General features: G+C 36.5%; 2 protein-coding genes across 2 annotated transcripts; both read right to left on the bottom strand.

Annotated features, from left to right (window-relative positions):
* Positions 1-2,880: 2,880 nt before the first annotated feature.
* LOC114529570 lies at positions 2,881-4,050 on the bottom strand. The gene has a single exon (XM_028551380.1). It carries the CDS (start codon positions 4,048-4,050, stop codon positions 2,881-2,883), a length of 1,170 nt encoding a protein of 389 aa, XP_028407181.1.
* A 2,914-nt stretch (positions 4,051-6,964) lies between these two features.
* LOC114529569 (uncharacterized protein K02A2.6-like) lies at positions 6,965-7,885 on the bottom strand. The gene has a single exon (XM_028551379.1). The coding sequence runs from the start codon at positions 7,883-7,885 to the stop codon at positions 6,965-6,967; it is 921 nt and encodes a 306-aa protein (XP_028407180.1).
* Positions 7,886-15,586: the final 7,701 nt, after the last annotated feature.

Raw genomic sequence — 15,586 nt, 5'->3', positions numbered from 1 at the left:
CACAATTATATTTAAATTATATTTGGTCTTATTCTCTGATGTTTGTGCCCGAAAAACCGAAATATATTGCCCGAAAAATGTACGGTCCACCGAATCTGGGGGGGCTGCAGCCCCCCCATCTCGTACACCTATGGATATAAACTTTTTAAAGCTGGTTATGTAAGACAGTTTAGAGTCAAGTCAAACATAAAGAAAGGAGATACAGCAGTTATTTTTCTTGTACGGTGTCATGTAAATGCTGAATTGAAGAAGTTACAATACCTAGTATATGTACACCTAGACCAGCATTTTGGGAAAGTTGTTTATGCCAAATGCTAATGTCTAGCTGGGGCTGGGGGCCATTGCAAACTCTATTCCAACTTTTAGACTACATAGAATTAGGCTTGTCGGATGTTCCTGATGATAAAACATGTACCCATGAACTACAAACATGGCACATTCCTAAAAAAAAACTCCACAAGAAGCTCTATTGTTCGAAGATCTGATTTCCCCCAAGACTCGTACGAAAAAGATAAAAAAGGTCGCAAGCATGCTGTGCCAGAAAACAAAAGAGAAAGCTACAGCTCCACATCGGTTAAGGCCTGTTAAGGTGACTTACATCGTCTTAAGACAGGTTTAGAAGAAGCAGGAAGTACATGTCATTTATCAGCTGTATTGAATGATGCAGATTGTTGTCCCTGTGAGCTTAATGTAAATGATTTACCATCCAGACAAAGAATTACTAAGGCAGAGAGTGTAGGCAACAAGTTGGAGAAAGTCTTTGTTCGAAACCATATACTTTCAAGCTTAGATGGTGAGTTAGATTGTGCTAATGTTCCAAAAACCAACAATTGTGAAGAATTTATTAGGCCAAAACTATTAGTTGACAGTGAGAAGTGCAAGGAAATTGAAAGAAACATGCATGCTCAAAGTGATTGCCAGGAGTGGTTTGAGGCAAGGAAGTGTCGGTTGACAGCATCAATGTTTGGGTCTGTGATAAAAAGAAGGAAAAGCATTTATCCTACAAGTATTGTGAACTCAATCACAAAACCAAGCCAAATGAAACCTGCAAGCTGTGTATGGGGAACTAAGAATGAACAAAATGCTGTGGTGAAATATCACGAATATAAAGATGACATCAATCAGCATGTTCATATTTGCTTGTCCTGTGGGTTAGTTGTTAATCCAAAGTGGTCATGGCTTGGGGCAAGTCCTGATGCTCTCATTTTTTATGAGAAGGAAGAGTCTATGTATGGAGCAGTGGAAGTAAAATGCCCAGCATCCAAAGCCAGCATGAATGTTGTGGAAGCATGCAAAGACAAATCTTTCTATTTGGAGATTGTAAATGGAAAACCATGTCTAAAAAAAAATCACAATTATTTTCACCAATGTCAAGGTGTCATGGCAATATGCCAGTTAAATTTCTTGTATTTTGTAGTTTATACAGTATGTGATTTGCATGTGGAAAGAATTTATTTCAATGAGGAATGGAGGAAGGAAAGGTTATCTGAGCTAACCACATTTTATTACTGCGTCGCGCACTGCGCGAACGCAGTCTTAAATTGCCGTCGGTGTTTTGTTGTTTTTTTTGTTTTTTACGTTTTCGACCGGGTCTACCTGGCTGTGCAGGCGAACTAAGATACTCGTATTTTGAACTCGTTTGATTTCGTATCAAAATATTTTCGTGCTAAACACACTTAAAATAGTAATCTAAGCCTAGTAACCCCCACAAAAGAAATATTTTACTGAAACAAAAAAATCGAAAAAGTTTGTTGTCGCCGAGATTCGAACTTGGGTCGTGCGAACTAAAAGCAGGAAACTGCATGCACGATACACGTCATATAAAATAACACGTACACGAGTCGCTGTGCATGGCCGATAGCGCAGGAAATCTAGACGTTTGTTGTTCCAGAAAATACGTACAGGTAATCATAATGCTGGATTCTTGACTTGTCTTGTTTAATATGCTCACCCTGCATACACCAGCACACACTGATCATGGTAAACATACACTAAGACGGGTTTACAGACAACGATCACATGAATCAAGAAAGCCTTTTATGCCATGAAAGCCTTGTATGCTATGAAAGCCTTGTATGCCATTCTATGCCATTTTTCAATCAAACCGCACTTTCCTTTCAAGGGTAAAAACGGCCAGACCAATCCTATTGAATTTCAGTACAAACTGATTCCCAGAGTACATGATTCCAAACTCAGCCATATTCACGTATATCGTTAGCTGCATATGCCTAGCACCAATATTGCAGTTTTACCCTTATATTCTGTACGAAGTGCTCTATTTACTAGAAAACCTAAGAAAGAAACATTTTTCTAAAGGAATAAATATTGACAGGAAATGGGGCACAGTTGCATGCAACGATTGGTGCGACGCAGTAACCGCCAGAATAGGCGTCTTGTTTTTCTTATTTAATGAATAATACAATTAGCAATTAATAGTTTCCTTGCTGTTGTAACCAATATGTTGTAAGTGGTTAGGTATTTGTTCATGCATGTGGAATGAAAACACAATGTTAATAAAAACAATATTTTGCAATATAACATACTATAAATAGTGAAACTGTAGAATTAGTATAAACTTTATCAGTTCTACTCCTCATGTTCTTTTATCAATGGCCTGAAAAATAAAGTAAGGTATGAGCAAATAACCCGTATTTTGTTTAGGTCTGCAGCCATTGATATTTGCAAGGATTGTTTCAAGATGTGGAAGCTTTTGATTCTTTGTATAGCCCGTTCAACGTGAATTCGATGTTTGGCAATTCTCCTTGTTTTGATTTCATCTGCCTCACAAAATTGCTTCTGGTCACCAAGAGAAGGGGGTACATTCAGTGAAACACCCAAGGGAAGGTCCTCCTCAATCTCAAAACCCCTATCAGCCATGACTTAATCCCCTTTCTCCAGTAGCTTTAAGATCCCAAAGTCAATTGTCAATTGCTTGTCTGATGTATTGCCTGCATAAAGTTCAGATACAAAGGTCAAGTCACCCTGTGGAGAAATCCCAAGCAAACCTTTACCGGTGTTGTGGTTTTTGTACGTCGAAAATGTAGCACTTTGGCTTCTTGGTTGTGAGGGCATTTCTAGAAAAACCTCTGTACAGTCAATAATAACCCTTGTGTTTGGGTAACTTTCTTTAAAACGTTGGGGCATGTTTTCTTTGACATACTTCTGTGATGGCCAGATAGGAATGGTCCTCACCCATCTATACAAAAAATCTAGCCATGTCACCCAGATTCGGGATACTTGGGATACTGAAAGATTAAACCTATTGGCCAAATCTCTCTCCAACAAGCCTAGTCTTAGTCGTGTCAAGCACATAAATAGTTCCTCTTCTGGGGAAAGCATTCTCTTTGGCCCACATTTATCATCCATTGCTCCTTTATTTGTGCTGTTACATGACCCAATATATTGAAGCCTTTCACATGCTAGACTAAGGTAGTTGTAAAAAGCTTTGAATGTATTGTAGTTAGGGAATCCAGTATAGAACTCAAAATCAGTGCTATTATCTTCAAAACGATCAATTGAAAAACTACATTGCTGAACCTTCTCCTTTAAAACAGAAATATCCTCTCCTTGGTCTTTGTTCTTGGTCTCAAGTGTTTGAACAATATGTTCAAGTTCTAAAGTTTCATCTCTTAAAAGTGTAAGCTCGTTTGGTTGGTCATTTTGGGGAATATCCTCACTAGGGTAATCTCTTTCTCTGCATTTGGATGTTGTCCTGGGTTTGGTTGGTGTAAGCTTCAACAGTTTTTCCACACGTTTTGGAAGATTATTAAGACAAGTTTTCTTGCCACCCACAAAATGTTCTGAACAAACACGGTGATAACTACTTGGTACAAAATTTGCTCTACCAATCCAATGTAACCATTGCTTTCTCACGTTTTTATCTGAAGGAATTTTATAAAATGATAGCTCTGGATTTCGTTTAGCATTGCTATTACAGGTTGGAATACAGCAGGTTGTTCCACCACCACCTTTTTGCTTTCTTTTACAACATTCTTTTTCTGCTGTTAAACTTTTATCTGTCTCTGAAGAAGTGCTTGGCTCATTTTCCATGTCAAATTTTATTAATGTTAAGTTAACCTAGCTATCAATATTAAATTTGTAAGGACCTGCCTGTTTTTAACTTAAAATTCCTCCTGCTAAATTTAAAATATATATATATATATATATATATATATATATATATATATATATATATATATATATATACAAGTTATATATATATATATATATACAAGTTAATAATTACTTTATTTATAAAAATCGCCTAAAACAAATTTATTATTTATCTAAAAACTATTCAGTTAGCGATATATTAAAATTTTATACAATTTAACAACCTAAACCTACTTGTTTATTTTGACAGGAAGCGAGTTTAGCACAACAACGGAAGCAGAAATATAAAACAACAGCTAAAACAGCTCAAACGCTTTTTTACTTGGCGTTTATATAATGCAACAGAGCCGGGGCCTCAAAAAACCGGTTTAGGTTGGTTTGGTTTAGTTTCTTTTTGCGCCAAAATATTTATAAAAACATTGCATTTGAAACCATGCAACGAACATCGGGCAACGAACATCGCAACTTGCGTTTGTCCATTTCAAGAAGGGAATAAATCCTTATGAACTTCTCGATCTTTGCGATCTTATGAGCACTTAGGCGACAAAGTGCTAAAAACATGCAATTTCCCTTGCATTCAAAATGCTCGCTCATCTGCGGCCTTTTGGCTTGCAAGTGATGCCTACCACTTTTCCCATGATGCATTGCTATAATGCAAATTGCCCATTGTCACCCTGCCTGCCCCATCACTGTTTTGTGATATATTCTTCAGCTGCTATATACAATAATGTCCCTCATTATGTTACATATATTATACATTATGTTAGACAAATGCTGTACAGTACTGCACATACCAGTACTGTGGCCAAATTTAATTAAATTGGCTGTTTATTATCCAGAATGAATTGTCTTGTAACTTTGTTTTAGTGATATTTAAAGATTGCCATTAATAAACATGGTTACAGCCTTATAGAGCTTGCACTTTATGTTCTTCCACTGTTTTATTACTGTGATTTCAAGGATTAATCATGCATTGATTTTTTATCAAATAAGACCTTTATAGTGAACTAGAATTTTAGTCCCTGGCTACATACCAATTTAATCCAACCAGCCCACCCACTGTTCATCTTTAGTAACTGATTTTCTATATTTTATTGGCTGCTGTATAGTATATTTTAAGCACAGCAATCATGTCAAGAACAAATTTAACTGCAAGCCAGAAAACAATATTACAGAAACTGGGATGAAGGAATGATAACAGGGAAGAGAAAAGACTTGATAGAAAAGGCAGTTGAAAAAACTGGCCTTGATGAAACAACAATAATGGTAAAAATGAAATTCAGTAGTGTTCACTACCCCCTTGCACCCCCCAGTAAATCCATCCCTGCTATTGATTGTTTTTATCCTTCTCTTTTTAAAGAACTGGATTGGAAATAATAAACAAAAGATGGGGATGGCAGTTAAAAGGGGACCAAGGAAAAATTAAAATAAAATTCATTCATCGGGCTACTTTTGGAAACGATCAGCATACTTGGCATTTAAAAAGAAGTTCCTTGCTAGAAATAAAGGTATGTGTATGTAAAATTAATTAAATGTTGATGTTGTTTTAGTGAACTAGTGCATAAACCTATGGTTATGAAGCTGACTAAGATTAAACAAGGAATGTTGCTAAAAACACAACTGGGGTATGTTTCTATTTTTCACAATATTCTCTGGTCTCGATAATTGTATTTTTATGCCTTGGTTCTCCTTAAATACTATCAACATTAAATTTATGTTCAAGTACAACGAAGAAAGTCCAGAAACCTAATTCTATATATATGAAATATTGTTTTACAATATTTTTAAAAATGCTGGACCTAGAAATAAATGACTGGCAAGTGAATACTGGAAAGTTCTTAGCATATAGTTATTACAAGATGTGTCATTAATCTTATTGACTATTGTACAAATAATAAGGTGAATTATAGTAGTGCAGGTCTATCAAATTAAGGAATTGATCAGTATTGGCTGTTGTAAAAAAGAGTGCCAGTTACTGCAGGGTTAGGAAAAATAAATTATTGTGGCTAAAAATCACAATTGCATTTGTATATTTTTATCTTCGGAAATTCATAACCAACTGCATGGTCATTAAGGTATTTTGAATTTAAAATTAAGCTGTAAGTAATTTATTAGCCCTAACCCTGAATCCACCACTGAGTATAAATACCAAATCAATTATTTGTTGATTCATTCATACAATTTTATGCAAAAGACCCATGTAATTAATGTGTTTATATTACCTGTCTATGTGAATGGCCTGTATAATTCGGAAAGAACACTACTCTGGGGACTTTCTAACATTTTCACTCTCCCTGAATGTAATTTACTGTAACTGTACTGTATCATTGTAATTTGTCTTCTATTGTGGCCAAAAAAGAGAGAATGGAGTGGCTGAAAGTGAAATTCAAAAACCAGGCAGCTTAGAATATTGTCAGTTATCTCCAAACAGTATGGAAAAATATTCTAGTGCTGCTGAAGCAACAAATGCCTCTTTGCCAGAATGTGCGGACATGCCAAAGGAAAAAATGGTCCGAATAATAGTTAGAACTATTCAACAGAGTGTAAGTTGTCTGTACCTTATTCTTACAAATAGTTTAGCAGTCCTTGGACCTTTGTCATAAGTCATGGTAACAATAATAATAATTATACAATATATATAGTAGTTATAGACCACACACAAAGAAATGTGAGTCAAAGATGTATAGAATAAAAGTATATTATATTACTAAAACGTTTACTGTCCAAATATACAAACTTCGTACTCCTTCACATTCATTCTACTGCGCATGTTCCTGCAGGCCAGACCACTGTCCAACATCTCTCTTCCTCCAAAAACAATATATTAACAATTATTATTATTAGTATTTTCTTATCTTAATAATTGTTCTAGTCCATTCAGTACATAGTCTTTCAACCTCTCTGGCATTCTTCTCGTCCTGGTTGGCCTTCTTGACAACTCGGGCTGTGGAATGGGCGTTGGTGGAATAGGCGATGGAATGGTCGTTGATGGTTCATGTGTTACTGTGGGTGTCGATGGCTCTTGTCTATCTTGTGTTGTCGTTATTTCCTTCTTAGGTGGTCTACTTGGAAGAATGATAGGGGTTGTTTCCATATGCGTTGAAGACTCCTTTTTTTGAGAGATAGGTCCAGAATCTGTCAGTAGTGGTGTTGTTGGTATGATGTGGACACGATTCCTTCTTATCACCCCTTTGCGTGTTTTTAACATGTACGACCGTGATGGTTGTTCACTTATAAATTGCCCATAAATCCACGGTTTCCCACGGCGTTGTGGAGGTGGTCTAGCATAAGCATACTGACCAGGTCGTAAGGTGCTGTGCTGTGGTCCCACTGCTCCGTCATAATATGTTTTACTGGTGTTGCGTTTACGCTCTAAATCCTCTTGTATCATTGTTCTGTTTATCATTCTCGGAACAAGAACCTTGTTTGTGGTTGGCAATTTTGTTCGGGTGCGACGACACAACATCCGTTGAACTGGGGAATAAGAGTGACCTCTCTGAGGCGTGTTTCTATAGTTTAATAGAGCCGCTTGAAAATCATCCGTCTTCTTGATCATATTTTTGACAAGCTTCACTGCTGCTTCTGCTCTGCCGTTCCCTTGTGGATGGTATGGTGAGGATGTTGTATGGTGGAAGTTGTACTCTTTTGAAAATTCTTTGTATGCTCTGGCAACAAATTGTGGTCCATTGTCTGTATGACAGATACGTGGGATGCAAAACCTTGCGAAATGTACTCTTGTCTTGTCAACTATGGTTGTTGAGAGCGTATCCATTATTTCGTCTTATGTATCCATTATTTCTTATTACTTCTACCCAGTCTGAAAAATGACACCTGGTGACCAGATAACTTCGTTGTTCGAGTGTAAATAAATCTTGACTGATTATTTCCCAGGGAAGTGAAGGTAATGGCATTGACTTCATAGATTCTTTGGTCAACGTCTGACCATACTGAACACAAATCCCACAGGTACTACACATATTCTGAATGGCTTTTCTCATACCCGGCCAAAACAAGACTTCTCTTGCCATTCATATGTTGGATTCCGCACCAAGATGATTAACATGGATTTTACTGAGCATATCTGCCTGCATGGACTCTGGGATGAGAATCTGATGACATTTGTAAATTATATCATTTTGTATTGTCAGTTTGTCTCTGTAATTCCAATACTGTTGTAACTCTTTTGCAACTTTCTGTTTCTCATCTAGCCAACCTTTGATAATCACGGTATATAACTGTGACAAAATGGGATCCTTTTTTATTTCAACTTGCAATTTTCCTTCAGTAGCTTTGGTTAGACTTCCATTATGCTCATTGGCTTGCTGAGAAAGTTCAATTCTGAATACTTCAAACCCAGTGACTACAGCTCGAACTGGATCTGGAAGGGCAGCACACGAAAGGGTGTCAGCCAAATACATGGACTTTCCTTTCTTGTAGGTTACTTTGAATCTGTATCGCTGAAGTTTCATCATCATCTTTTGTAACCTTGCTGGCGCTTTATTTAATGGCTTTCTCAGTATTGTCTCTAATGGCTGGTAATCTGTATGTACCTCTATGTCATTCTTCCCATATAACCATTGATCAAATTTATTGAATGAATGACAAATCGCTAAACACTCTTTCTCAATTTGCGAATATCGCTGCTCGGTGGCACTCATACTACAGGATGTAAATGCCACTGGTCTCAGTCTACCCTGTTCATCAGGTTGAAGCAATGCACCACCCAGGCCTTTGTCACTGGCGTCTGCTTGTATGACTACTGGCTTGTCCAAATCATAATATGACAGTGTCGGCGATTTTGAAATCAGCTCTTTTGCTTTGGCGAATGCACCATCTTGCGCTTCTGACCAGTTGAATGGAACACCATTTTGAGTGAGGTTCCGTAGTGGTTGAATGGTTGCTGAAAGGTGCTCGCAAAATGGGGAGAGGTAATTCACCATACCTATGAATCTCAGTACAGCTGCCTTGTTGCGGGGTATTGGCATTTGTATAATCCCAGATATCTTTGCCGGATCGGCCTTCATGCCATCAGATGTGATGATATTTCCCATGAACTTTACTTCTTTCATCTTGAACTGTAATTTTCCTGCGTTGAGCTTGATATTTGGCTGGATGCATCGTTCCATCAGTGCAATTAAGCGGCGATTATGATCCTTCTCCGCCTGCTTATTGTTGTCTCCTTCACCAAAAACAAGAATGTCATCAGCAATGCAGATAACTCCTTCTAACCCTTCTAATGCGATTAGCAGCCTCTTCTGAAACTCCTCAGGGCGCTAGTTATCCCAAATGGTAAACGTAACCATCTATATCTTCCATAGGTTGTATGCCTTGTGGTCATGTGTGAGGACTCCTCATCTAGTGGTACATGTAAAAACCCCTCTCGGACATTGAGCATTGTGAAGCATTTTGCATTACACAGCTTATGAAGTTGTTCGTTCAGTGTTTGGCATCTGGTAAATCGGTCTAAGGATAGCTTTATTTATAGTTTGGCTGGGGTCGATGCAGATCCGGAACTTCTTGGGTGTTTCTTTAATCACTTCATTTGAACACCATGGGGTAGGCTCTTACACTTTCTTAATGATCCCTTCCTGTTCATACCGGTCTAGTGCTACCTTCTCTTTATCTCTTTTTGCTACAGGAACTCTATGGACTGGCATTTTGATGGGCGACATGTTATCTTTTGTCGTGAAATGAACAGGAGGACCCAGACACCCAAGACCTGAAAAATTTTCTGCATATTCTTGCAATATGTGTTCCACTTTCAGTTGACCCGATGGTGGTAGTTTCCTAATAGCAGGTATTTTAATGCGTTTTGAGGGTGTGGCTGGTGGTGTGCATAGCTTTGGGCAATTGTTATGAATTTGCTCTTGATGGTTACATGTAAGCAAGTTACTATTGTTAGAAGCCAATTGCTGCTTTGGACCTGCTGATGTAAATTCACTGCATCTTTCATGGGCAGGGAAGAGCTTAAAACTTGGTAAATTATTTTCATTCCCCATTTTACTGTTTACTACTGTAGATAGTGTAAATATTTCATCTGCTTTAATTGTTATCAACCCAAGTCTCTCAGAGTCAGTTCCTGAGAGTAGACCAGGTTTATTTTGCATAACTGATGGTGGTAGAACTTCAAAGGTTAAGGTTTCAAATTTATCTTCTCTTTCACAGAGAAGTTCTACTTCTCCAATGGGGTGAAGTGGTTTACTGTTGCCGTAAGGGTATAATAAATGGGAGGATTTCTGAATCTTAATGTCTGGTAAGTGTGTTTTAAGTGTTGCCTCAGAAATTGTATTACATGTAGCTGCAGTGTCTATCTGGAATTTAACTTTCTTAAATTTTGAGCCTGTTGCCGACATAGATAGGATGGAAATCATCCGTCTTCTTGATCATATTCTTGACAAGCTTCACTGCTGCTTCTGCTCTGCCGTTCCCTTGTGGATGGTATGGTGAGGATGTTGTATGGTGGAAGTCGTACTCTTTGGCAAATCCTTTGTATGCTCTGGCAACAAATTGTGGTCCATTGTCTGTATGACAGATACGTGGGATGCAAAACCTTGCGAAATGTACTCTTGTCTTGTCAACTATGGTTGTTGAGAGCGTATCCATTATTTCGTCTTACATATCAATTATTTCATATTACTTATACCCAGTCTGAAAATTGACACATGGTCATATCTTCTCTTTCACAGAGAAGTTCTACTTCCCTAATGGGGTGAAGTGGTTTACTGTTGCCGTAAGGGTATAATAAATAAGAGGATTTCTGAATCTTAATGTCTGGTAAGTGTGTTTTAAGTGTAGCCTCAGAAATTTATTACATGTAGCTGCAGTGTCTAACTGGAATTTAACTTTCATAAATTTTGAGCCTGTTGCCGACATAGATAGGATGGCAAAATATATTTTGCCTGGGCGCTCAGTGTTGACATTGTGTACCTGTTCCGCTTCTAATGTATAGCATTGTTCATTATATTGTTCAAATTCATCATGCATGTCCTCCTTATTGTCTGCCATACCCAAATGGTGTATATTTTCTCTGTATCTAGAAGGGGTTCGACTGTATCTACGGGTGTTATTCGAACTTTTTGTTCAATCAAATCTTTGGTTTGATTTCCTTGGTTGATTCTGATATATGGGCCTCCCTCCAGGTCTATGCATTGGCTCCTCCAGACATACTTTAGCAAAATGGTCATCCCCCCACATTTTGCACAGGTTTTCCCATTTGCCGGGCAGGATTTCCACGGGTGTGGCCCTCTCTGGTTCCCACGCCAGTGGCATGTCCCAGGGTCTCGTTTTAATTTCATGTCTCTGTGACTAGTCCAATGAACTTGTTCTTCTAAATTACCCTTTATTTCTAAGCCCTTTGTAGTCTCCCCCATTATTTTGTTTGTTTTCTGGGCTGATTCTATAGCTTTGGCCTCTGCCACTACATCTTCCATAGCGTTTAATGTATTGTTTGGTTTTAAATGGGTTTTCAAAAGTTCAGTCCGTATATGCTGCCACTACGTAGACCAAATACAAATTTATCACAACACATCTCATCAGTCATGTCCCCATAACCACACAATTTTCCTGTCTGCCTCACCTTTACTTCCCAGTCTTGTACAGTTTCATATGGGTCTTGGCTGCTACTCCAAAATTTGAATCTATCGACCCTCAAGGGGCTTCCAATTGTCCCCGTGTAATGAAGGCGTAATCTTTCCATCCATATCCACGGTTTCTTCTTGTCTGCTTCGGATATTTGGGGCTCGATAGTGTATCTCAACACCTGCAGTGCTTCATCCGGCAGAGCTGATCTTAACGCCGATATTTCTAGAATTGGTTGTTTATAATAATCGTCTCCGTCAGCCACAGGATCTTTTGTAATATCTCTATAGTTTGTCTGAATACAATAATCGTCAAATTGCATTTCAAAATTCTTAAAGTTTTCGACGATATTTCCGCTGAGTTTTAACTCTGGACACAGTGCCAAGCACTACAATTGGCACTACAATTCAAATGCTTGATAAAAGGTACAGTAGTCTAGTCTATTGCTACTGGTCCTACGCAGTTTAAGAGTATTTAATCAAAATTTTGTTTCAAAAGAATTCAGGTTGTTACCTCAAAGAACCTATTTCATTGACCGTTTATATACATATACTCCAAAAAGAACAGGAGACTTGTTGGAAGTTACACGAAAACGAGTATAACAAAACCCAGGTAAACGGAAGTTATGAGTTGTAAAAACGAGGCAACAATTTTTGGTGATATTTCGACTTTATTTCAAAGTGAGTCACAGACCAGTGAAAATATTTACAAGCTTGTTATCATGTGACTTTGTTTTTTAAATTCATATCTTGAGTTTACAAATCATGAGTGATTTGATTGGTTCAATTATAACTTTTATAGATGAAACAACTTGATCAATTAGGATGTCCCTCTATATGGCTTGGTTTAAATGGACGAGTACCAGAGCGCCTTTACTCTCCGGAACTGGAAGACCTGGGTGAAGACGAAATATTCACAAACTATGTTGTTTCAACAATAGTTAACAAACTAGGTAGTACAACATGTGTTAAATTGAATAGAATATGAATAATTTATTTCTAGCAATTTGGGGCTGGTTGTTCGAAAGGCATTTAGCTTAAACGGCGGATAAGCCAAAGTTTAAAAATACTCTCATGGATCTTGTGAATAGTTGAACCTGCATCTTATGCGTTAAATATGTTCTTCCATTGAAAATTAAACTATTTACCTCGAAATATTTTAGCTCAGTTGTTCAATAAATGAATAATTTTGTTTTTCATTTTTAACTTATCCACTGTTTAAGCTAAACACCTTTCGAACAACTGCCCTGGAACATAGCCCATTACAGGCAATGATACAGTAGCAAGTAAATTCTATAGAAACGTCAAAATAAAGAGACATTAGCTCAATCCAATAGTTACTTTCAGACTATTATTCAACTTTTTAAATGCTGCTCTATTGATGACTGCTTTATTATACAAAAAATATATGTTTAAATAGTAATTTTGCACAATATTAACAGCTCGCTCCAAGATGGAAAGTGTATGTGGACAAAATTCTCGGAAGGCCGGTGCGTCTAAGAATAAGGGTAAACAGAAAACTAGTAAGAGACCACCTAACGTCAAAACCGTCCCTAAATCACGAGAAAACAAAGGTATAGAAAAAATTAATCGTTTTATTTGTTCTCTTGATGTTATATACTCACAGTAATCACTTGAATATTTGGTACTTCATAAAGATGGAAAAAAGGATCATGTACAACCAAATGTGCAACAGCAACAAGATTATTCTCCGCGTAAAGGTGCGTCAAAATAGACTGTTTCATATGCAAATTACATTTCAATGTTTATTCATACTTTTGAGAGATGTATATTTGGCAATGAATTTGCAAAAATATTGTCATCCAATTTGTTGCTAATTTGTGCCCGCATATGATATTGTGTTCTAACAAGAAACTACATCTATCAAAAGTAGCTACAGTATACATAAACATTGAAATGGACAATTTGCAAATGAGGCTTAATTGGTCTATTATAAAGTAAATAATGTTTTTCTAGGATATAACTTACAGAATATTTCTTATTAAACAAATACTTTGTATTTCCTCTGGTTCATTCACATATTAGGTGATGAGGTCAGTTTCTTCGCAACCAGTGGTGAAAAAGTTGGCAATGGACAGGTGACAAACCAAGATACTGTTCATTGCCGTGAATTGAAACGAGGTTGGGTACCGCTTATGGTTTTGAATGTTCTCCCTGGAGTCAAGGCCCATCATGACAATCCCACACATTCTGAGTTTGTTGCCAAACTTGCCAATTTCGCAGCCAAACTTGGCAATTTCACTCATTTTTGTATCTACCTTTCGGAAATTCCAAATACCAACTCACAGTATACAGAAGTCGGTCTATCTAGAAAGTAGAATGGTACGCACATGTATAGGAGCAAACTTAATGAATTTTAGCATCTTGTATAGTGTATTGTTATATAGGTGCTGTCTATTCTTAACACTCATAATGATATGCAAATTGGGAAATAAGGTTTGAAAGGATTAAAACAAGCCAGGCGTGTAATAAACACAAATGTTTTGCATCCAGGAAGGGTATAAAACCCGAGAATTAGACAAAGCTCCATTCTTGCTCAGTTTCGAGCGGTCAGGTGTGTAGTCGAGAGCGGTATCTAAGATTTGTAAGCCTTCGTACGACCCACCAACTCATGGCAGACGACCGACATGTTCAATACCCTGTCGATTTCATTTCGATGTCATATTTTATATAACAGGAAATTGCATTGCGGATTGACTTGCAAGTTGTTCAGGCAACATCTCTTCATCCATAATAAGTTTTAAAAAAACCAACAGAAAAAACAACCAACACAACGATTACCAGATCTGGGTAAAAGCTTTCATCACAATACCTGCAAATAGTGAGCTTAAGCAAGTGACGTTGTGACAACACGTACGTTGACCGGAAGTAAAGTTTTTATTTTTCACCAATCACAATCCTTGACCCAGTCTTTTAGCGTTACTCGTGCCGTTTGTTATATATGGCCTGGATATATATATATATATGAATATATATATATAATATATATATATATATCATATATATATATATTATCTATATATAATATATATTATCTATATATAAAATAATATATATATATATATAATATATATATAATATATAAATATATATATATATATCACTAACGTGATGTGCGTAACGCTCATCGTGCATTTTAAACAAATGGAAAAAAAGCTGAAAGAAAATAAACAGACATATGAAAGAAAGAGCGGATGGGAACACTCACCATAACGCTCACCATACCCACCATATATATATATATACATCAGGAGCCAGTCCAAAAGAAAAAACTATTTAAATATATAGCTTCAATTCACCACATCGCGGTGTTCAAAAATTAAACTTTTAATAAACTAAATCAAATCAAATACATCTTGTAATATATGCTACGTTTCGGGGTGCAGCCCCTTTGTCAGAAATGTTTCCTTACTAATCCTAAGCCTTCTTATATAGTTACAACAAATTTGCATACATAAATTAACCTATGTGGATATAATCCCACAACATCTATAGTACACAAAATAGCGGTAGACGGTACATGCCCCAAATTTAGTAATTTTTGCAAAAATTCCGAAGTATCCTTAATAACCGAAGAACAAACTCCGCAACTAAAGGTTTATATATATATATATATATATATATATATATATATATACATAAATATATAAATATATATATATATATATATTTATATATATATATATATATATATATATATATATATATATATATGTACATAAATATATAAATATATATATATATATATATATTTATATATATATATATATATATATATATATATATATATATATAGTGGATCTAGGAAAGGTTGTCCGAAAATATATACATATATACAAATAGTTGTGACATGTGACCACATATTTCCATCACGT

Source organism: Dendronephthya gigantea, unplaced genomic scaffold, assembly GCF_004324835.1.
Source record: "Dendronephthya gigantea isolate DGI-Jeju-01 unplaced genomic scaffold, DenGig_1.0 000057F, whole genome shotgun sequence".
Classification (NCBI taxonomy): domain Eukaryota; kingdom Metazoa; phylum Cnidaria; class Anthozoa; order Malacalcyonacea; family Nephtheidae; genus Dendronephthya; species Dendronephthya gigantea.
This window is presented reverse-complemented; position numbering and strand designations above follow the sequence as displayed.